Raw genomic sequence first — 20,676 nt, forward strand, 5'->3', positions numbered from 1 at the left:
CACTGATATAGCCCCAAAGAACATCTTAAAAACTTTCTGAATTAAGATTGAACAAAATAATCTACATTAGGTGATAACATGGTGCCATCTAAAGGATTATCTAGTAATGAGGTAGTGTTGCTTTTTGTGAAAGCGAACGTATACCTCCACCCTACAACCTCAAAGAAGGACAACGTACCCGGTTACTTAACCTTATCAAAGGGACCTCAATCAGCTAACACAGACATATTACTCTCGTTCACTCCTGAGACTCAATTGTCCAAAAAAGATGCGAGCATCTACGAAAGGGCGAACCAGGAGGGTTGTGATCCGGATCTAAAGACCAAGTCTGGAGATCACTCGAGGGCCTCGAAACAGTTGATAGTTTCGAAGCCTCCAATTTCTGAGTTGTCTGGTTATTCATTTAGTACTCCCTTGTCTTTCATATACTCGATACAAGTGAGAATGCCTTCGTTAGGGTTCTGGTTTGGGTCTTTCGTCATATATACGAAAAACGGAGAAAAGTTGCCAATCGTGTTCTTCCATGATGACCTTCAGTCTACTAGCAAGAATCAAGACGTCAATTCTTTTCTTGAAGGGTTCGAAGATTCTGGTGGTTTGCTGTGGGGAGGTAAGCAATTCATGGATGCACTTGGCAAAGTCATAAATGTAGAGAAATCAGAATTGGAACCTTCTGTATACTTGATAAACCCTGATTCTACAGATCTTAGAAACTTTGCTCCATATAAGAAACCGGGCTCTCAGCAGAATCAATCGAAACAAGATCCGTTTAAAATGCCGGACATCAACAAATTTATTTCGACGGCAAAGTGGAAGGTTTTGGAGACCGTTGCGACTCTCACGGCAAAGGGTAAGAGCCTGGTCTTGGATATAGTAGAAGAACATGCGCCTACACCTGTTAAGCATGTTTTGAAACTTCCTGAAGTGCATAAAGTGGGAAATGATTTTGATAGTGCTAGAGTTTATTTGGCAAAATGGGCTCAACAAGTTAAACAAGAAGCTGAAATGTATCAAAACAAATATATGCTAGATGAAGGGATATATAATAGTATTAACAAGGAATTGGGTTCAAGTGAATACTTGACAGAAGAGGAAGTTAATAGCACTTCAAGAAGAAAAGAGATCAGCAAAAGTGAATGGGAATCGTTTTTTGATTATAGTGGAAGATTATGCATTACTGTACATGAAGTTAAAAATAGGATTTTTCATGGTGGGTTAGAAGATTCAATCAGAGGGGAGGCCTGGCTATTTCTCTTGAATTTGTATCCTTGGGATTCTTCTAGGGAAGAAAGAGAGGCCCTCAAAAGCAGTTATGAAACATCATACGAAGAATACAAATTAAAATGGGTTAACGATGATGATAAAAGAAATACAGAATATTGGAAAGATCAGAAGCATAGAATCGAAAAGGATATACACCGTACAGATCGACAATTACCTATTTTCAGAAGCAAGAAAAGTTCAGATTCGTCTACTTCTTCAGCTTCACCAGAGACTGGTAGAGAATCTTCTCCAGAAACTCCAGATGAGGACGCCGTGGAGGAGGAGGATAACGATGATGAATTTAATTTGGCTAACATAAGAAATCCCCACTTGTTCATAATGAGAGAGATTTTGCTTACCTACAACGAATATAATGTCAATTTAGGATATGTTCAAGGTATGACTGATTTGCTTTCTCCTATCTATGTCAAAATTCGAAGCGAGGCCCTAACATTTTGGGCGTTTTCTAAATTCATGGAGAGAATGGAAAGAAATTTTGTCAGAGATCAGTCGGGAATGAGGATACAAATGACAACTTTGAATCGCTTGCTACAGTTTATGTTACCTAATTTATATAAGCACTTGGAAAAATGTGAAGCAATTGACCTATTTTTCTTCTTTCGGATGCTCTTGGTATGGTTCAAACGAGAATTGGATTGGAATGATGTATTAAGATTATGGGAAATTTTATGGACTGACTACTATACCAGCCAGTTTCATCTCTTTTTTGCACTTGCTGTATTGAGTGACAACGAACGTATCATTGTCCAAAATTTAAAGCAATTTGATGAAGTTTTGAAATACATGAATGATCTATCAATGAAATTGCAGTTAGATCCTTTACTTATAAGAAGTGAATTACTTTTCTTAAAATTTAGCAGAATGATCGATATTATTGACAGGGATAACGGCATGAAACGTTTAGAGGGTGACCCATACGGTTCGAATGATTCTACGGAGGGCGTGGTTGAAATAGGGGATGAGCTAAGACAGTTATTGAGTAAGGACATTATAATACAGAAAGAAGTCGAAAGGAGTGATGACTTTGGGGGTGGTTAAATTCTATATTACGCCGGCGGAGATAATTTCAGTTCTAATGTAAGCGAAAGTCGCAGTTTAGTATATTTTTAGGTTAGATCTACTTTTCAAGTCTTTCTTCTTTCGAGGACAGATTAGCGTTTTTCAATCGTTTGTTTTTACATCTGCTTCCTTTTGATTATATGACTGCTTTAGGTATTCTGTTAAGTTTTTCAATAGTACATTGACATGTTTTGAATCTTTCGCTTCTCTAAGCGACTTTTCTTTTGTCATGAAACAGGCACGTGTGTAGCCGCTAGGGTATTTTGGATTGATTAATGTCGCGATGGATTTAAAAGGAAGACCCTTCCCTTCGCCACTAGATGTCACATAGAAGAGCAAGCTTGATATGAGTGAAAGAACTCCCTTAAGAAGTAGTCAAAATGATCAAGAGGCTTGTTACGAGGATTATGGAGAGGAAGAGCATCTGCATCTAAGCTTCACTTCCAAAATAAGCCTTTTTTTGGGAGGAATCTTCATAACAGTGCTGATGTTATATCTTCTACTTTTCTACCTTCCTAATAAATTCATACCAGAAGCGACCGACTTGAGAGCAATTCCATTAGTCACGAATTTGAACGTCACATTCCAAGTGCTTGATCCTGAAAGAATTGAAGAATTGGGTTTGGAAAGCAGCAAGTCAATTTCAGACAATCTTGAATTTGTTGACGACTCACAAGATTCTAATATAGCAAAGTCCAAGAAAATTGAACGGTTGATTCTTATAGGAGATGTTCATGGACACTTTAAAGAGTTCAAAAAATTATTGAAAAAGATAAAATATAATCATAAGTTAGATCATATCCTATTATTAGGAGATTTCATATCGAAAGGTCCTGACTCGATCAAAATGTTAGATTACATGGCTGAGCATCAACTAGATTGTATTTTGGGGAATCATGAATACTATGTACTTCAGAATTATGCTATCTTCCATCATGTGAATGATCCGTTTTTCACTAATAACAGATCTGAATCCCTTTATACAGAAGGCTATAACGATGATCCCGAGTACCAGCTAGCCAAAAGGTTACAGCCTGAACATGTAAACTATATCAATAATTGCTCTGTAATCAAGAGACTTGGAAAAGTGCCACTTCATAAGAAAACTAATATGGGGGGGTTTAACTCTGCACAAGGAGTTGCTGTTCACGCGGGACTAAGATGGGATCTTGGATTGGAAGATCAGATTCCTATTGAGAACTTAGAAATGAGATCTCTAGTGGGTCCTTTTTTTAACCAATCAACGGATGATCCACATGAGCCGAACGCTGTTTCATGGTCTAAGATATATAATGGGAAACAGAAATTAAAGAAGAAAGGCTCAGGTAGAGTTGTTTACTATGGGCACGATGCTAGAAGAGGTCTCAGCTTAAAAAAGTACACCAAAGGCATAGATACTGGATGTGATCGTGGTGAAAGACTTACTGCATTAGTTATATGGCAGGAAGCGGCAATTGATAAAAAGGGAAGAAAACGAGTTTTGTACAAGGAAGAACCAATCAGTGTTAGTTGCTAATATTTAATAGACAAGGTAGATATAATATGTAATGAGTTTGCTTAACGGTGTATCGGATAGAATTTTATAATATGTCATGTTCTAATAAAGAAATAAAAAAAAAAATAAAAAGAAAACTCCGATACCGGGAATCGAACCCGGATCTGCTCGGTGAGAGCGAACCGTGCTAGCCATTACACTATATCGGATGATTTTCATTACATCCCAAACTAGGGTTTCCTATTTAGTGATCTATAGAATGAAAGATTTCACGAATATTTAATAAATACTATGAGTTATTCAATATTAAGTGTAGACGTATAAATGTATATATGATTAATTTTGTGTTGTTTATATGCATATACGTTTATGTGTATATAACTTTAATGCTAAGAATATCCATTGATGAGAATGTGAAAACGAAATCGGGTCTCCATGTCTTCTTCCACAGATAACCCTTTAAATTAAATAATTTTACCATAAGAACCGTTATTGATCTCCTCTTTAACTTGACTGATTATTTTTCGTCTGTCATCATCGAGAATGCTGATTTCTTTTTCCGTCAACGAATTTACTTCTTTCAATAGTTTTACATGATCAGGAGTCAAGTTATGCAATACAGGTTGTTGCTTGTTCAAGGTTAGTTCTATAGTATCACGATTCGCCAAATTTAAAAGTAAGGTTGTTTCCACCAATGCATGAGATAACTGAGGGTATCTATCTAGTAACATTTTCATCAAGCCGGGGTTTTCAGTACTCATCGTTTTTGCCTCCTTGATAAGTTTCAGCGCCGACTCTGAATCCAAATTAGCCAAGATATTCGATATCACCTGAGGTGCTGACTGGTTAGGATATATTTGTACTCCTAATGGTAAAGGTGGTAACTTTTCACTACTAGAATTCGAAGACGGCCCATCATTAGGAAACCCTGCATTACTATCATTCGAAAAAGAGCATTTCAAGTTTCTATTCCCAATAGGCATGTTATTCAAGTTCCTCACTGCTGATTCTGCAGTTTCATGGTCTCCGTATTTGACAAACGAATAACCTTTGGACTTTCCTGTCATCGGGTCGAACAATAACTTCAAATCCATCACTGGCCCTACGGATTTGGCTATTTCAAGAACTTGCTCTTCCGTGTAGTCAAATGGAATGTTACCAATATATATGCTTTTGCTCTCCCCATCCATTGTATCACTTCACTTTGCTGTATTTATACGAAAATAATAGATTTTTCAGAAAATTTAGATATTGTGTTACAAAAGTATTAGTCGAACCAAAAATCAAACTTTATCAACACCAAGCATCTGAAAAAAGATAAAGGCAGCAACTTCGAGATCAAAATGGATACAAAGGAAATAAAGTCCATAGTATCAAATTTGGAAAAGACCACTGACGATGCCACGATTTTAAAGATGTTGAATGAGTTAAACGACGGAGTAAAGCCTACGGAGAAGTTGTTGAGAGAAACGAAGGTTGGTGTGGCCGTCAACAAGTTTAGAACAAATAATAATAGTGAAATCAATGGTTTAGTTAAGAAAATGATAAGAAACTGGAGAGATGTGGTTCAGAGTGAAAAGAATAGCAAAAAGAAGAACGCCGGCACGCCATCCCATTCCATTGAAGAAAAGAAGTCGATTCCAAATTCCACTGATAGTAAATTCCACAAAGGTCCCAGAAATCCCAAAATAGATGGCATCAATACCACTTTATATGAAAATCCCACTAGAAATGCATCTGTGAGTGCTTTATACACTGCATTGGCAATAGAGAGAGACGATCCTGGAAGTCACATATTATCCGTAGCTAGCGAGATAGAAACTGAAGTTTACAAAAGTGAATATATGGCCATTAATGATAACTATAGGAACAGATTAAGGACATTCACGATGAATCTCAGAAATAAGAAAAATCCGGAATTGAGGCATAGGCTCTTAAGTGGTCAGATTTTACCGTCTAAGTTTATTAATATGGCTCCCAACGAAATGGCTCCTGAAACTTTGAAGAAAGAAATTGAAAAGTTAAACAAACAAAATTTATTTGATGCTCAAGGAGCCACAGAAAAGAGGGCTGTGACTGATAGATTCACTTGCGGCAAATGCAAACATAAGAAGGTTAGTTATTATCAAATGCAAACCAGGTCTGCTGACGAACCGCTCACGACATTTTGTACATGCGAGAATTGTGGGAACAGATGGAAGTTTTCTTAGACAACTTACCATGGAGATGGAAATATATCGAAATAAAGTTATTTATTAATAGTCCTAATTTATAAATACTATGCTGTATTATACTTTATTAATTACCTCTATCGACCTAATAAGCCAAATTTTTTGTCAAGTATGATATTAAATCTACCTTTGTTACTATCTGAATTGGTTTATAATCCTCATCAGTGATGATAGCATTAGAGTTAGTTTCAAAAAATTTGTTTAATAAACTCAAAGGAGTATCCAAAGTTATGCTTTGGTAAGATCTCTTAGTGAAGCCGGATTTTTTGGAAATATCGAACGATTTTTCAAAGTCCGCAAGCTTACGGAAATCAATTATGATAGAACTTATTGAGTTGCTCATTTGAACTTTCTTCGTGGATAAAGACTTCAAGATTTTGGATAGAGTAATTAATCCAACTAGTTTGCCTGCATTATTCAAAACAGGAAGCTGATCATATCCGTTAGACTGCAAGAGGTCGAAAGTCTTCTCAACAGTATCTGATAAAGAAACTGTGACAACCGGTGCTTTCTTAGACACCAAATCCCTGATGGTCTTCTTATCCAAGAAAGTATCGATCTTGTTGTCAACCTTGGAGTCGTCAATTTGAAATCCATTGGTTGTCATCCATTCATCATCAGCAAACTTAGATAAGTACGATCTAATCGAATCTGGGAATACAACAACAACAACATCATCTTCTGACAAGTCCTTAGCAACATCTAAAGCAGCCTGAAGAGCAGATCCGGAGGATCCTCCTACGAGGATTCCTTCTTCTTTTATAATCCTTCTGGCCAACTTAAAAGAATCGGCATCATCAGTTTTAATCCAGTCATCTACAAGCTTTCGGTTCAACACTTCAGGAATGAAATCGTAGCCAATCCCTTCCACTAAATAACCTTCGGTTGAATCGTTTAAAGACTCCGGTTGTGCTAAGATAGAACCTTTTGGATCAGCCCCGGTAATTTTGATCTGTGGATTCTTTTCCTTCAAGTATTTAGAAATACCAGATACAGTACCACCGGTACCAGCACCTGCAACAACATGCGTTACCTTACCCTTGGTCTGTTCCCAGATTTCAAAACCCGTTCCGTAGTAATGGGCTCTAGGGTTAGCTTCATTAGAATACTGATCTAAAATTACAGAGTTTGGGATTTCTTTCTGAAGCTTTTTAGCAACCCCAATATGTGATTCAGGTGCATCCCAAGCTGCTTCAGTTGGTGTTCTAATAATTTCAGCACCCAAAGCCTTTAAAACAGAAACCTTTTCATTAGACATCTTCTCGGGTAAAGTAATAATGGTACGGTAACCTCTAATAGCTCCCACTAATGCTAAACCAATACCAGTGTTTCCTGATGTAGGCTCGATCAAAGTGTAGCCAGGTTTAATACGCCCGGTCTTTTCCGCCTCTAGGACCATATTTTTAGCAATTCTATCCTTGATAGACCCTCCAGCGTTGAAAAGCTCTACCTTAGCATAAACCTTTGCCTTGATACCAAAAGACTGCGGAATCCTATTGAGCTTTATCAATGGAGTATTTCCAATCAAATCCAAGGCACTATCTGACAAGTCGGGGACATTCGTGGACATCTTAATTGTACCTTATTAAACGTATAATAAATTGTATGGTTTCCACTAAAAGGGCGAGTCGAAATATTCTTTTTTATTGATCATCTCGCAATGGTGTGGCTCAACGCCCTAAAAGGTTTGTACCAACACGCAATATATTATAAATGCAATTAAGTCTATAAAGTCGTACCTATAAAATCTCTATTTATAGTGTAGCATATTAATGGAGAACTAAACAGTTATTATCTTACATTTGAAGATATCAGAATCAACTCCTGGCATTCCTTTGGTGAAATCAAATACAGAAAATAGCCCTTTTCGATCGACTGCGAAAACCTTACCACCATCTGACGAGAATTTAATGGATGCACTCTCGTGAAATTTCTCAGCACCAGCGACCTCGCCGAGTAGTACGACAATCCTTTTGGATGAGGTTGAGTTGGATTGCAAATTAGGTGTGGAAACCAAGTAAAGAGAACCGTCTTTGCTTAGAAATACAATTCCATCGCCTCGAGGTGAAACACATAACTTATGTATCAATGAGCCAACTTCAGGAATTTTCATGAGAATATCTGATGACTGTATATTCGTAAACCCCTCTTCTTCTTTACTGTTAGTGCTGTTTTGTATGCTGAGCGCATCTGATAGCGATGAGCGCCTTCTCTTAGAGTTTAGGAATGCTCCATATAGTTTAATTATCACTGGTGGTTTGTTTTTCAAAGAGCAGGAAGCCAAAACGATCGTGTTGGAATATCCAAAGTGTATATCTGTCACACCTTCATTAATCATCAGTTGATCATCATCATCGCTAGTATCATCGATATCATCGGAATCATTTTCAGACTTATGTCTTCTTGTATTCTTGAAATAATCAGCATCAGTCCATATTAATCTAGGCTTTCTATAATTGTCCGAGTAGTCTTTTAATCTGATTATCGAATACCGTGACTCCCAACTAGTACAGGAAAGCAAGTGAGTTGAGCTTGAGTTAAAATCAATTAATTTTATCGGGTCTCTATTGGGCATTGTAATTGTGAAGCGCTCAACGCTAGTGATTTTCTTTTCGAAATTCGAGCACAATTTTTGTAAGATGATAAAGGGTTGTTCTTTACCAGAAAGTCGCTCTTTTGCTGTCACTCCGCATGCTACTAAGGTTTCATTCGGAGCTATAGCTATGCATCTTATAGGAAAGTTTGTGGAATAAGTATAAAGCGGTCTTCCCAAAGAATACTTTGAAGAGAAACCTACATAAAAAACTCTCAATATTCCTTTAGTTCCGGCTATAGCCAAGTAATTGCTGGAGAGCTTACAATAGAGAAATCCCCATTGTTGCAATTTCTTTTTAACGTCCTCGTTAGATGTGCTATTACTTAAACTTTGATTAAAATCATTCTTGATTATAATTTCGTCGGAGGGATTTTCTCCTGTCATACTATTAGTGGTTGTTCCGTATTCGCCTGTCAGCTTTCCGCAACACAACAATACTGGCCGGCTATTTGAATTCAGGGAATCATCCAACGAGCTTTGGTATTGATATAATTCCCATCTCTTTTCACTTATTAACACAAACCTTGTTATCTCCGTGTCAGTATCGAAATCAGTGTAGGTGTGGATGTGACTGCCTATGTATCTTGAACTCTTTTTCAATACTGAGTTCAGCTTGAAAGGGATTGCTATGGAAGAAAAGCTGGACTTGAAAGCCAGTGTAGGATAGCTAGAATACTTTCTGTAAAAAGGAAAGCATTTACTGAAGTTATACTCCTTTTTCTCATTCAAATTTTTCAATATTCTTTTTTCAACAGTGGTTTCGTAGTCTTCTTTCTGAGCTTCTCCATCAAGATTTTGCATGTAGTATTGTTCTGGGGAGAATGATATGGCCTCCAGTGGAGAATCTTGTTCATTTCTTGTCCCAATGTCAATCGGTTGTATCGATGACAGATCCATTATTGCTTTCTTTGAATCATTGTTTACGTTGGACTCCTCTTTTGCCAATTTATAAAATAAACTGATTAGATCCTGAGATTCAGGTTTCTCTCCCCCAATAGTAAAGCTTTTCTTAGATGAAGATCTCCTACGTCTCCCCAGTGTCGTGCTCATTTGAGTATTAAGCTGCTGGACTATTTGATAGAGTTCTCTCAATGGCTTGATTTCTCTTAAAAGGTGTACATCTTGGTGTCCCTGTGGACAGGTATGGCTCGACGATGATATGAAAGCAGACTCCGAAACTAAACAACCACAGCTCAACACAGAAGCGTCTGCTACAATCGCATCATCGTAACGATTATTTTGAAATCGAAGCAAAGCCTCCAATGATGAAACTTTAAGTTTCTCCATATTGTTCTACAATAAATAAATCGCTAATCTTATCGTCCCTAATATTTCAATTTTTAGCATTTTTTTTCCCTGAGCCTACATACTGCGACCTAAGCTTTCACTAAATTCTATTAAAGTAGAAGTCCTAATTAAGAATTATTTGAAGTTAGTAGGGTTCAGGTATGTAAACTCAGCAAGTTCAGGTGTTGGATAATGACTTCATCCTCGCTTCTGCTGCTCTCGCTCTTTGTTCTCTCATGAAACGCTGCTTTTGCTGTTCTGAGAGCCCATTTAAATCCATCCTTTGATTAACTGAGGGTCCTCCACTACGTCCCGAAGAAGAAAAGGTGGGCTTTTTCAATTCAAGTTCGGTTTTCCTATTGAGTTCTTCCTCAATGGATTTTTTTTTCTCTGCTTTAATTCTCTCTTGTTCTAAATAATCTTCCTTTTCAAAATCTTCTTTAGACTTTGGCGGACCAACATTTGCACGCAGCCAGTCTACAGAATCTTCACCAAGTTTATTGCGTGCAATCTGAAATACTCGTTTCGATGCAATGCTTCCAGAGCAATCATAGGGGGTCTTCCCAAAGTCGTTTTGTATAGTCGGATCAGCTTTTAAATTAATGAGCAAAATTTGAGTCATATGGTTCAAATTATTATGACTGGAATAATGCAATAAGGTAGGCGTTGATGCATACTTAGAATCAGGCTTCAATGTAAAATTTGGTGACAAATTGTGCTTCTTCAAGTAGCTTATCATCAATGGGGCTTTTTGCTTCTTTATTAAGTTTATCAACTCAACTGACTGCTTTTCATCTTCAGTCAATTGGGATTCAGGTGCCTTTTTAACTAAGGGAGCTTTGTCCTCCTTTGGCTCTTTTCTCTTCTCCCTAACCTTTGGTAGATCGACAGCCTCTAAATACGTCAACTGAGACCATGCTTTCTTTAACTCTGCGGTTGTCGGCCTCTTTGTAGTAAACGGAAAGCTTCTGATCCTGGGGTCATTGGCCTTTAATATTGCTCCTTCATAACCCAATAATGTCTTTCTATTAGAAACGCCATTGGCTCTGATGAATATGTAGGTACATCCTTCGAGCTCCTTTCTCCAAGAAGCCAACAAATCTCTAACGTCTTTTATCAACATTTGCTCATTATATCTTCTCATACTTGAACCAGCGGAATTAGCCTTACCTCTGGCATTATCACTAGCACTTTGCGCACCACCTTGCTTTCTTCTAGTAGTATATCGGTGAAATGTCTTAGAAGAAATTACTTCCACAGCTTGGTCTCTTTTGGACTCCTTATGATTGACATTACCTTTGATAGATTTACGCTTATGAGAAACTATTGCACCAGCAAAATGGCCACCACCTATCATAAACATTGCCGATTTTTGATTACATACCGGTTCTCTTGACCATGATTGAAGGACATTCACAGGAGAATTCTGTATTTCCAGCGCAGAGAACAAAGCTTTGTATACACCGAAAGCCTTTCCTTCTTCTAAAAATGGTGACTTGAAGAGAATGTATGGAGATCTGGTATTTAAGTAGCTGATTGACCTCTCAGATTCTAATGGTGTCGCGTTTAAAGTAACCTTTTCGAAAACTGTCTCTAACTTTGCTTTGCTTTTATCTTCGTTACCATATTCGTCACTATCAGATTCACTGTCACTGGCGGATAAACTTTCAATAGATTGACCTTCGACTAATGCGTCAAATTCAGATTCAGATATTGGCTTCTGGTGTTCTATTGACCTCTTTAAATTAAATCTATGAAAATCTGTCTTATAATGATACCTTCTATCTTCCTCATCTAGCTTGATATTACAAGCCGAACATTCATTTTCGTTTTCGCTCTTCTGCTTGGCATCTCGCTCGTCGCTTTTTAATGAGACAGGAGCTTTTACTTCCTCCAATGTATCCAAATCAAAGTAAAGTAATTCTAAGGTGCTTTTAACTTCCTCCGAGAGATCGAAAATATATAGATCATTACTCTCTTTGCTCTTAGAAGCCATTTCAATAATCTGGGGCCAAAAAAAGATTAGATTGATGCCTATTTTCTGTTAGATCGATTTTTACTTTTTTAAATATATCAGACATATTGAGTCACAATTACTTACAAGAGACAAAAAAAAAAAAAAATTTATTTATGACATAACAGAACCTCATTGAGATCCGAATCTATGACATTCTTTCAAGAAATGTCCAACTTTTTCTGGTTTCATAAATGGATGAGTTCCATGCCCGAAATTAACAATATAGTTTTGATGGCCACCTCCGAAACCTTTTATCATTTTTTCTACTTTCTCAGAAATCACATCATCTGATCCGTACATTACACCTGGATCAAGGTTACCTTGCAAAGTGATACGTCTTCCATTTACGACTTTAACAGCATCTTCGGGCTTATATAGCCAGTCTAACGAGACCACATCGTATCCCAGTTCACAGAGCTCATCTAAGGCATACCATGCACCTTTGGCAAAAACCGTTATAGGTATTTTATGTTTAATTCCCAATTCTGCAAGCCTTTTAGGTAAATGTGCTGCAATCTTCTTTAAGTATGGAAGCGAAAACTTATCAAAGTCATCTGGACCTAACTCACCTGCCCAAGATTCAAATACCTGCAACATTTGAGCACCAGCAACTACCTGCTGGGCCAAGAATTCGATACAGGCGTCAGTAAGAGCCGAAAGAAGCTGATGTGCCAGATCAGAATATTCAAAGATCCATTGTTTTGCGAATCTAAACATCTTTGAACCTTGTCCTTCGGTCATATAGACCAATAAAGTCCATGGAGCTCCCACAAATCCTAAAAGTGGAACTCTTCCTTCTAATTTTCTTCTTGTCAAGTTGATAGCCTTAAATGCCCATGCCAATTCCTTAGATATATCAGGCTTTAAGTTAATTTTCTTCAAATCCTCTGGGGACCGCAAGGGATCCTCGAAGACGGGCCCTTTCCCTTCTACCATGTTAATTTCGCATCCCATGGCTTGTGGAATAACTAAAATATCACTGAAGATGATTGCTGCATCAATAAGACCATTGAAGTGTTCAATAGGCTGTATAGTGATTTCTGAAGCAATTTCTGCATCTCTGCATGTCTCAAAGAAATTGCGGTTTCCTTTGGCTTCATGATACTCGGGAAGGTATCTACCTGCTTGTCTCTATATTATCGTTAGTGAGAGGTTCGCATAAAGCTGTCTTGTAAACAAAACTTACCATGATCCACACAGGTGGACGTTCAACCTTCTCACCCAAAGCTGCTCTCAAAATCAAGTCATTCTTCAAAGGAGGGAATTCAGTCATCTTTGAGCTTTTTAAAGGGTAGACCGTATTTAGAGAATTATTGCTATATGTTATCGATGCTGTATTCTCAATGAACAAAGAAATGAAAATTGTCATTTGACTCATCACGTGAATATAAGGTTAAACGTTTTCTAGAGTAATAAAGTAAAGCATAACCATTAATATAATATAGACTTTTCCGCAAGAAGACTAATAAATACTACAGTTGTGTTAGATGGCTGGAAGCAATAGCCCACCTAGAAGTGTGGAAGTTAGCGATAACGCTGGCAGTTCCAGTTCGGTTTCCAAAGCCAACAAAGTTCTTAACACTAAAGGTGACGAGAGGGCCAGTGTTATTGTAAAATTCATGAGAAGTATCTTCGGATACAGAAAAACTTCATTGACGTTTTTTGTGTTCCTAGCATTGTTCTTTACAGTGATTCTTACATTTTTGAACAATAGTCTTGAATATTCTATTCTGCTCCCAGCAGACAAGTTTGAATCTGAGATATTAGAGACTTCTTGGTCAGACTTACAGCACATAGCGTTATCGGAGCATTCATATGGATCACACGGTAATGATTTTGTTCACCACTTTCTACAGGATAAAATTGTAAGCCTAATCGAAGATAAGAGTTATATTGAATACGATAATGATTTGAATTATACAAACAACATTTTGGTGAAACCGTTCGATTCTAAAAGCGTCTGGTATTATGAAAGCAATAATTTACTTGTCAGGATAAATGGGTCAAATATGGATTTACCGGCAATTCTAGTGAGTGCCCATTTTGATTCTGTACCTTCGAGTTATGGAGTAACTGATGATGGAATGGGAATTGCATCCTTGTTAGGATTGTTAATGTATTATTCGTCTAAATCCACCTCACAACCTACTCGTTCTATTATTTTAAATTTCAATAATAATGAGGAATTTGGTTTGTATGGAGCAAGATCGTTTTTAAGCCATCCTTGGTTTGAAAATATAAAATACTTCCTTAACCTAGAAGGAGCGGGCTGTGGTGGTATGGCCACTTTATTTAGAGGGACTGACTATGGCATCTTGAAATACTTCAAGAATGTGAGATATCCTTATGGTAACTCTATTTATCAGCAGGGTTTCAATAATAAATTGATTCATAGTGAAACCGACTATTTTGTTTACAAAGATGTTGGAGGAATAAGAGGAATTGATCTTGCATTCACTAAGCCAAGGGATCTTTACCACACTCCTGAAGATAATATCAAAAATATAGATAAGAAGTCCTTATGGCACATGCTTTCAAACACATTAGACTTCGTCGGACATATTGCCTCGAGACAGATCGATCTTGATGTTGAAAACAAAGGTTCAGAGGCGAAAGCAAGCCGTGACTTTGCTTTTTTCACGAGTGCATTCAACAAATTTTTTGTTTTTCCTATTTCAACACTTATAGTATTCAACATTGTTTCATTGGTAGTGATTCCAATATTTTGCTTACCCTTATTTGTTATTATTTTTAATTTCAAAAGAAACTGGAACATTAGTTTTATCAATTTTATCAAATATCCGGCGTCATTGTGTGTTTCTATTTTCGTTGTGAACGTCATTGTCAATGATTACATCGTGAAAGTAAATGAATTTCTACCCAATTCATCTTGTGGGCTAATTGTGAGTACTTTGGTATCAACTTTTTTGCTTTTTAATTATTTCACGTTAAATGCCATTAATCTTCTCTTCAGGAAGTTTAAAGTTAAAGTTCATGACGAAAAGTTGATCTCAATTTTACAAAATGGTTTTTTCTACTGGATTTTCTTGATTTATTCCACCATTAAACTCTCTGAAAATAAAATAGGTGATGACCATACCGGTGAATATCCTTTGGTATCATTGTTTTTATTACAGTCTGTGGCGTCAATCATAGGATTACTCGGTTGGGTTTTTAAGTCAGCGCGCAAATATCCACATATTTCAGAGGATATGCAGCCATTGCTTGCAAGAGATGATCACTCTGACTACGGGTCAAATCAAGCTACACATGATGCCGGGCTCTCTTCTCTGTGCTCTTCTTTTTCGGTTATAAACCCAGATGAATTGCACATACGTAAGTGTGAGACATCGTTTAGTTATGACTGGTCTCTCCAGTTTTTATCAATTGTTCCATTGTCATCACTAATAATTTATAACTCAGGATGGTTGGTGTTTGAAGGATTGAATAAGGGGGTACAGGAATCGTATTATGACGAGCTGTATGTATTTCAATTCCTTATGGCGTTCTCGATAACTTGGGTCATTCCGGTGTTACCGTTTGTATTCAAGCTCAATAGAATTATTGTTTTGATATTAATTTTGATAACTTTGCAGGGCTTAGTCGGCATTTACGTCCGTGAACCTTTTGACCAGCAGAACCCCTTGAAGTTACGATTTCTTCAAACAGTTGATTTATCAGTATCTCCCAATGTGAGCTATGTGAATGTTCAAGGAAGAAATACAGCTCCAATTTCTCAAATTCTAAGTGATGTGCCATCTTTCAAGGATTCAAAGGAGCCTTTGAATTGCCATACTTTATCAAAAGGATTAGCAAGTGGTTTGCAGGTATGTACATACAAAAGTATGCTACAGCCTCATTTAGTGTCAGGTGCTCATGGCTTCGAAGACTACATAGAGGTAGATGTTCTTCAAAACTCAACAACCAACTTTGGTAATCCTTTTGGTTTAATCACTGGTGAATTGAAAATTACAGTTCCAAATAATAGAGTTTGTAACTTGAATTTCAATCTTTCTGAAGATACCACTGAGATAATGACCAAGGAAATGCTGCAAATTAGCCCAGTAAGAATAGTGACAGTATATGCCAATGGAAAAAATCATGTAAATTCTTCATTTATCAGTGCAAAAAATGATTACAGCGCACTTGCTGTCCCTGAGGGATCCTCGAGAGATAAACAAGGCAATTATATCTTCAAGGATCTGGATGGCATTGAAGAATTAAGATTGAATAAATTGGATTGGAACTCCGTTTACCATGTAGGTTTACAGTGGGTTCCTAGTGTTGTTGAAGAACTGGACTCTCAGACAGAAGCGATAGAACTTAATAAGTTAGGAGTTAAGATTGATTGTCTATGGACTGATACTGCAGGTTCTCCCGATGAAAAAATTGGACAAAGCGTTCCAGCTTGGACTGAACTTTTGCACTATACGCCCAATTACGTAAACTGGGCCAACTTGGATAGTGGTTTAGTTTCTGTCTCAACTTACGTAGAATTATAATAGTAACTTAATGAAAATCTTGAATCCGTTAAAAATCTAAAAAAAAAAATAATAATGCGATTTCTGTGGATCGAACACAGGACCTTCAGATTAACTGTGACTGGAGTTGAACTTCAGTCTGACGCTCTCCCAACTGAGCTAAAACCGCAATATAAACCCACGGCGGGAGTCGAACCCGCAATCTTTTGATTAGAAGTCAAACGCGTTAACCATTACGCTACGCAGGCCTAATAATTAAAAGCTTAAATTTTGAAAAAATCTATATCATGGACTATAAAGTGTTTCTAATTGAACTTACAACGGTTCATGCTTTAGAAGTAGGGTTATCTGAGTAATGTCATCCATATTAGAGTGGTTTTTCTCACTATCGTTCTCTCTAGTGGGTAGCTAACTTTTACTCTGCTTTCAGAGCTTTAATATGTTGCACACAAAATATTCTTCCTTTTGTGTCTGTATATTCTATTGTGCAACAATTTTAAGATTTTTGCACCCTAATGCAAAAACAAAAATCATCAATTAAAACATTATCAGTGAACCTTATTAGAAAACAATAAGTAACTATGCAATTATTGGATTGTGGTATAGTCTTTCTTTCTTTATTTTTTTTCAGAACAATAAATGCATATGTGCATCCTATCGAAGTCCAAGGACGCTATTTTATTGATACAGTCACAAAGGAACCAGTATGTTGGAGTAAACACCGTTGAGCAATTGATCTTCTACTAACAAAAGCAACAGTTTTATATAAAGGGTGTTGATTATCAACCAGGTGGGTCCTCTGGGATTACTGATGACGGCGATCCTTTATCGAATCCCGAAACTTGCGCTAGGGATATCGTTCTATTTCAAGAATTAGGTATTAATGTACGAGATACCTCAAACGTTGCATTCGCTCAAACAGAGTTTACTAACTTTTTCATAGACTATAAGAATCTACTCTATAAATGCAGATCTCAATCATGACATCTGCATGTCAATGTTGGCAGCGGCGGGAATTTACCTAGTTTTAGATGTTAATTCGCCGCTTCCCAACCATCATTTAAACAGATATGAACCATGGACCACCTATAACACTGGCTATTTAAAGAATGTATTCAAAACAGTTGAACAGTTTTCTTATTACAATAACACCTTGGGATTTTTCGCCGGTAATGAAATTGTCAACGATAAGAGCTCAGCTAAGGTATGCATTTTTAATTTTTTAAATTATACAACTCTTTTTATGTTTCTTTACTTGAAATATTCAAGAAAATACTAACTTCGACAGCATTCTCCTGTTTACATCAAGGCAATGATTAGAGACATCAAAACATATATTGAATTCAATTCTCCTCGTATTATTCCAGTCGGTTATTCGGCCGCCGACGACTTGAATTACAGAACCTCCCTATCAAGCTACCTTGGATGTGTTGATGACAATCCTGAAGAGTCTGCGGATTTTTATGGCGTCAATTCATATCAATGGTGTGGTAGGCAGACGTTCCATACGAGTGGATATGATACCTTGGTGGAAGACTACAGCAACTATACTAGGCCCGTCTTCTTCTCAGAGTAAGTACTTTTATTAAAAGATTAATTCGAGGCAACAATTAACTAACTACATTCAAGATACGGCTGCAATGAAGTTCTTCCTCGGCTCTTTGACGAGGTTCAGGCGCTTTATTCTTCAGAAATGATCGGCGTATTCAGTGGCGGATTAGTCTATGAGTTCACTCAGGAGCCAAACAACTACGGATTGGTCAAAGTCCAATCGAATGGTAATATCACCTTATTGCCAGATTTTTTGGCACTTAAAGAACAGTTTGAGGCTCTAGAGGAATTTGAGTCTGAGGTAGAACAAAGAAAGTCACCATTCGAAACTAAGGCAAAGAATGACCAGTCCAGATTGAAATTTCAAAAATTCGGATTGCCTCAATGTGAAAAGTCATACCAAAATTTAGATACATCGAAAGGACTTCCCAAAAGCTTAGCTAAGGGTCTTATTAATAAAGGAATCCTGGTAGAAAGAGGAAAATATGTTGATCTTTCTGAGGAGCAGCTTGAAACCAAATTCCATGTGTTCAGCCCCAAAGGAGATCCTTACGATATAAACCTGTCAATTGAAATAGTCGTCGACATAATGTCAGGAACCGAAATGAAAAGAACTCGTAAACCAAGAGTTCCTCACAAATGTAAGTATATCAACATTTTCAAGTTAATATTTGTTCCGCAATTTATCCTGATAGATCTGAAAACAAGCAAAATCAGCTTATCGGGTATTTTTGAAATATATTTACAAGATACTAACTTCAATCTTAGCATTAGGTAATCATTTGAGTGCAAACTTAGTGAATCTTCTCTATTTGTTAATTTGTGGAACCGCAGCGATAATTATATAGTTCCATTTATACTGTTTGTAAGTTTACGTCGCTTTCGAGTTAACATACACTTCACGCCCTTTGCTAGTTATAATTTTAGTTGATTTTTGTTTAGTTGAACTAAAAAGTGGCTTCAATAAAGCAGCCCAAACTTCGGGGTTCAATTCATGACTTTTGAAATCTCTATCATTTTCAGTGAAACCACATTTAATACACGTTTTTAATTTGTTTGTTTTATCCTTCAAAATGATGGTGAGGTGCTCAACATTCCCCAAATATTCTAGGAGCTCCTCAAACGAATCTATTGAAGAAGAGCTACTAGCATTATCGTCATTCAATTTAATATTATGGATGTGTCCATAGGTATCAAATAGGTCAAAATTTTTAAGCTTTAAATCTTTCAAAGTAGAGAAGGAACCTTTACCCGAACAAATTAGTTGAAAAAACAGGTTATATTTTCGGAAATTGAAGATTCTTTCATTTTCAACTGTCTTGTAAAATATAGAGGATCCAATATCAATCGAAAGCTCCGATAATCGGTTATTTGATTTGATTAAATCAAGGATAGTCAAATCATTCCCCGATAATGCATGACGCAACTCAAGGGACAGAACTTCAGAAAATATGTCTGGTACCTTCCTTTGTTTCCTATTTGAATTGGTATAAAGACATGACTGCAAAGTTAATTTTTTGACAATTAATTTCTTCGGTAGTTGACCAGTCAATAGCTTTTCGTCATCCAATACAAAATTATGCAACACTAACTCATTAATAATATCGAACACAGACAGCATCAACGAAATATGCGACAATTTGAAAGGAATGGACCAGCCTGATTGTGCTTTAAGAACTAACTTATCTAATACTCTACTAGGTTGTCTCTTCTTCCAAACATAATTCAGTGTAAGGCTTTCCTGCGAAAACTCTATAGGAAATGAAAAAAATGGTGAAATTTCATCTATCGACACTGTCTTCAAACCAAAAGCCTCTTTGAGTAATGATGCAAATGAATCCATGTAATGGTTATAAGTGTTTATTGAATTTCGACAGTCAACTTCAATTTGATATCCTCCTATCTGTGTAGTATGATCAATGGACTTATAAGAGGGAGGACTCAGAAACTTAACGTTTTGTATGAAATTCACTTTCGAGCTCGTTTCGTTCCATCGTGATCTCTTCACAAAGGAGCTGCTTGATGACGGTAAATGATTGATAGAAAACTTGTAAAATACCTTTGATGATTGAAAACAGACAGTTTTATACAAAAAATTCTTATTAATTATGTTATTAAACTTATTGCATACCAATGATAAACTTAAAAGGGCTCTTTTGTCGTCTTTACAATAATCGAAAATTTCAATCAAGAGCTCGATTGGCAAAGAGTAAAGATGATATTGTGAATATTTTTCAGATATATCCTTTTTCTTAATAAGAACCTTTTTGCGCCCTATGAGCTGATACTTTTTCATACTAAGCTTAGAGCTTGTTGAAATAAAAGTGATGAGATACGAAATTCAGATAGATACCTTTATCAGGCGTTGCATGGAAGTGACACAAAATAATATTAGTTCTAGATGCCCTCCTATACTTAGATTGCAACTTAGCATCAAAGTTTTAAAAGTGAACCATACCAAAATTCAAAATATTTGATTCTTCACTCTTACATTGATATCACAGTCTTGAAAGCGTAAGCCCAAATCCCTAAATATAGAATAATCCTAAGCATAGAGAGGCAAGCACCGGAATTGAATGATTACTTATCAGAGATCTACTAAGCTGCCACAATTAAAACTGAACAATAAAAATAAGTGAGTATAAAGTGAAAATGACAAAGAAAGAGAGCTTTAT

General features: G+C 36.7%; 12 protein-coding genes across 12 annotated transcripts; 5 read left to right on the forward strand and 7 right to left on the reverse strand.

Moving 5' to 3' along the window:
• Positions 1–78: 78 nt before the first annotated feature.
• On the forward strand, positions 79–2,322 carry GYP7 (Gyp7p; the record flags this gene model as incomplete). The annotated part of the gene is made up of 1 exon (XM_062952574.1): positions 79–2,322. One exon carries the CDS (start codon positions 79–81, stop codon positions 2,320–2,322), a length of 2,244 nt encoding a protein of 747 aa, XP_062809463.1.
• A 367-nt stretch (positions 2,323–2,689) lies between these two features.
• Positions 2,690–3,859, forward strand: PRCAT00002695001 (putative serine/threonine-protein phosphatase; the record flags this gene model as incomplete). Its single annotated transcript, XM_062952575.1, has 1 exon — positions 2,690–3,859. The coding sequence occupies one exon, from the start codon at positions 2,690–2,692 to the stop codon at positions 3,857–3,859; it is 1,170 nt and encodes a 389-aa protein (XP_062809464.1).
• Positions 3,860–3,940: 81 nt separating this feature from the next.
• PRCAT00002696001 (uncharacterized protein) lies at positions 3,941–4,057 on the reverse strand (the record flags this gene model as incomplete). The annotated part of the gene is made up of 1 exon (XM_062952576.1): positions 3,941–4,057. One exon carries the CDS (start codon positions 4,055–4,057, stop codon positions 3,941–3,943), a length of 117 nt encoding a protein of 38 aa, XP_062809465.1.
• Positions 4,058–4,302: 245 nt separating this feature from the next.
• On the reverse strand, positions 4,303–5,028 carry PRCAT00002697001 (uncharacterized protein; the record flags this gene model as incomplete). The annotated part of the gene is made up of 1 exon (XM_062952578.1): positions 4,303–5,028. One exon carries the CDS (start codon positions 5,026–5,028, stop codon positions 4,303–4,305), a length of 726 nt encoding a protein of 241 aa, XP_062809466.1.
• A 153-nt stretch (positions 5,029–5,181) lies between these two features.
• Positions 5,182–6,048, forward strand: PRCAT00002698001 (transcription elongation factor DST1; the record flags this gene model as incomplete). The annotated part of the gene is made up of 1 exon (XM_062952579.1): positions 5,182–6,048. The coding sequence occupies one exon, from the start codon at positions 5,182–5,184 to the stop codon at positions 6,046–6,048; it is 867 nt and encodes a 288-aa protein (XP_062809467.1).
• A 106-nt stretch (positions 6,049–6,154) lies between these two features.
• On the reverse strand, positions 6,155–7,639 carry CYS4 (cystathionine beta-synthase; the record flags this gene model as incomplete). The annotated part of the gene is made up of 1 exon (XM_062952580.1): positions 6,155–7,639. The coding sequence occupies one exon, from the start codon at positions 7,637–7,639 to the stop codon at positions 6,155–6,157; it is 1,485 nt and encodes a 494-aa protein (XP_062809468.1).
• A 210-nt stretch (positions 7,640–7,849) lies between these two features.
• Positions 7,850–9,952, reverse strand: PTR3 (Ptr3p; the record flags this gene model as incomplete). Its single annotated transcript, XM_062952581.1, has 1 exon — positions 7,850–9,952. One exon carries the CDS (start codon positions 9,950–9,952, stop codon positions 7,850–7,852), a length of 2,103 nt encoding a protein of 700 aa, XP_062809469.1.
• A 178-nt stretch (positions 9,953–10,130) lies between these two features.
• On the reverse strand, positions 10,131–11,948 carry PRCAT00002701001 (uncharacterized protein; the record flags this gene model as incomplete). Its single annotated transcript, XM_062952582.1, has 1 exon — positions 10,131–11,948. One exon carries the CDS (start codon positions 11,946–11,948, stop codon positions 10,131–10,133), a length of 1,818 nt encoding a protein of 605 aa, XP_062809470.1.
• A 150-nt stretch (positions 11,949–12,098) lies between these two features.
• Positions 12,099–13,242, reverse strand: PRCAT00002702001 (uroporphyrinogen decarboxylase; the record flags this gene model as incomplete). Its single annotated transcript, XM_062952583.1, has 2 exons — positions 12,099–13,100; positions 13,156–13,242. 2 exons carry the CDS (start codon positions 13,240–13,242, stop codon positions 12,099–12,101), a joined length of 1,089 nt encoding a protein of 362 aa, XP_062809471.1.
• A 214-nt stretch (positions 13,243–13,456) lies between these two features.
• On the forward strand, positions 13,457–16,471 carry PRCAT00002703001 (uncharacterized protein; the record flags this gene model as incomplete). Its single annotated transcript, XM_062952584.1, has 1 exon — positions 13,457–16,471. One exon carries the CDS (start codon positions 13,457–13,459, stop codon positions 16,469–16,471), a length of 3,015 nt encoding a protein of 1,004 aa, XP_062809472.1.
• A 54-nt stretch (positions 16,472–16,525) lies between these two features.
• Positions 16,526–16,660, forward strand: PRCAT00002704001 (uncharacterized protein; the record flags this gene model as incomplete). The annotated part of the gene is made up of 1 exon (XM_062952585.1): positions 16,526–16,660. One exon carries the CDS (start codon positions 16,526–16,528, stop codon positions 16,658–16,660), a length of 135 nt encoding a protein of 44 aa, XP_062809473.1.
• Positions 16,661–18,872: 2,212 nt separating this feature from the next.
• PRCAT00002706001 (uncharacterized protein) lies at positions 18,873–20,297 on the reverse strand (the record flags this gene model as incomplete). The annotated part of the gene is made up of 1 exon (XM_062952586.1): positions 18,873–20,297. The coding sequence occupies one exon, from the start codon at positions 20,295–20,297 to the stop codon at positions 18,873–18,875; it is 1,425 nt and encodes a 474-aa protein (XP_062809474.1).
• Between the last annotated feature and the right edge of the window lie 379 nt (positions 20,298–20,676).

The sequence above is a fragment of the Priceomyces carsonii genome (genome assembly GCF_900007245.1).
Source record: "Priceomyces carsonii strain CBS4050 genome assembly, scaffold: Debaryomyces_carsonii_scaffold_3, whole genome shotgun sequence".
NCBI classification, from domain to species: domain Eukaryota; kingdom Fungi; phylum Ascomycota; class Pichiomycetes; order Serinales; family Debaryomycetaceae; genus Priceomyces; species Priceomyces carsonii.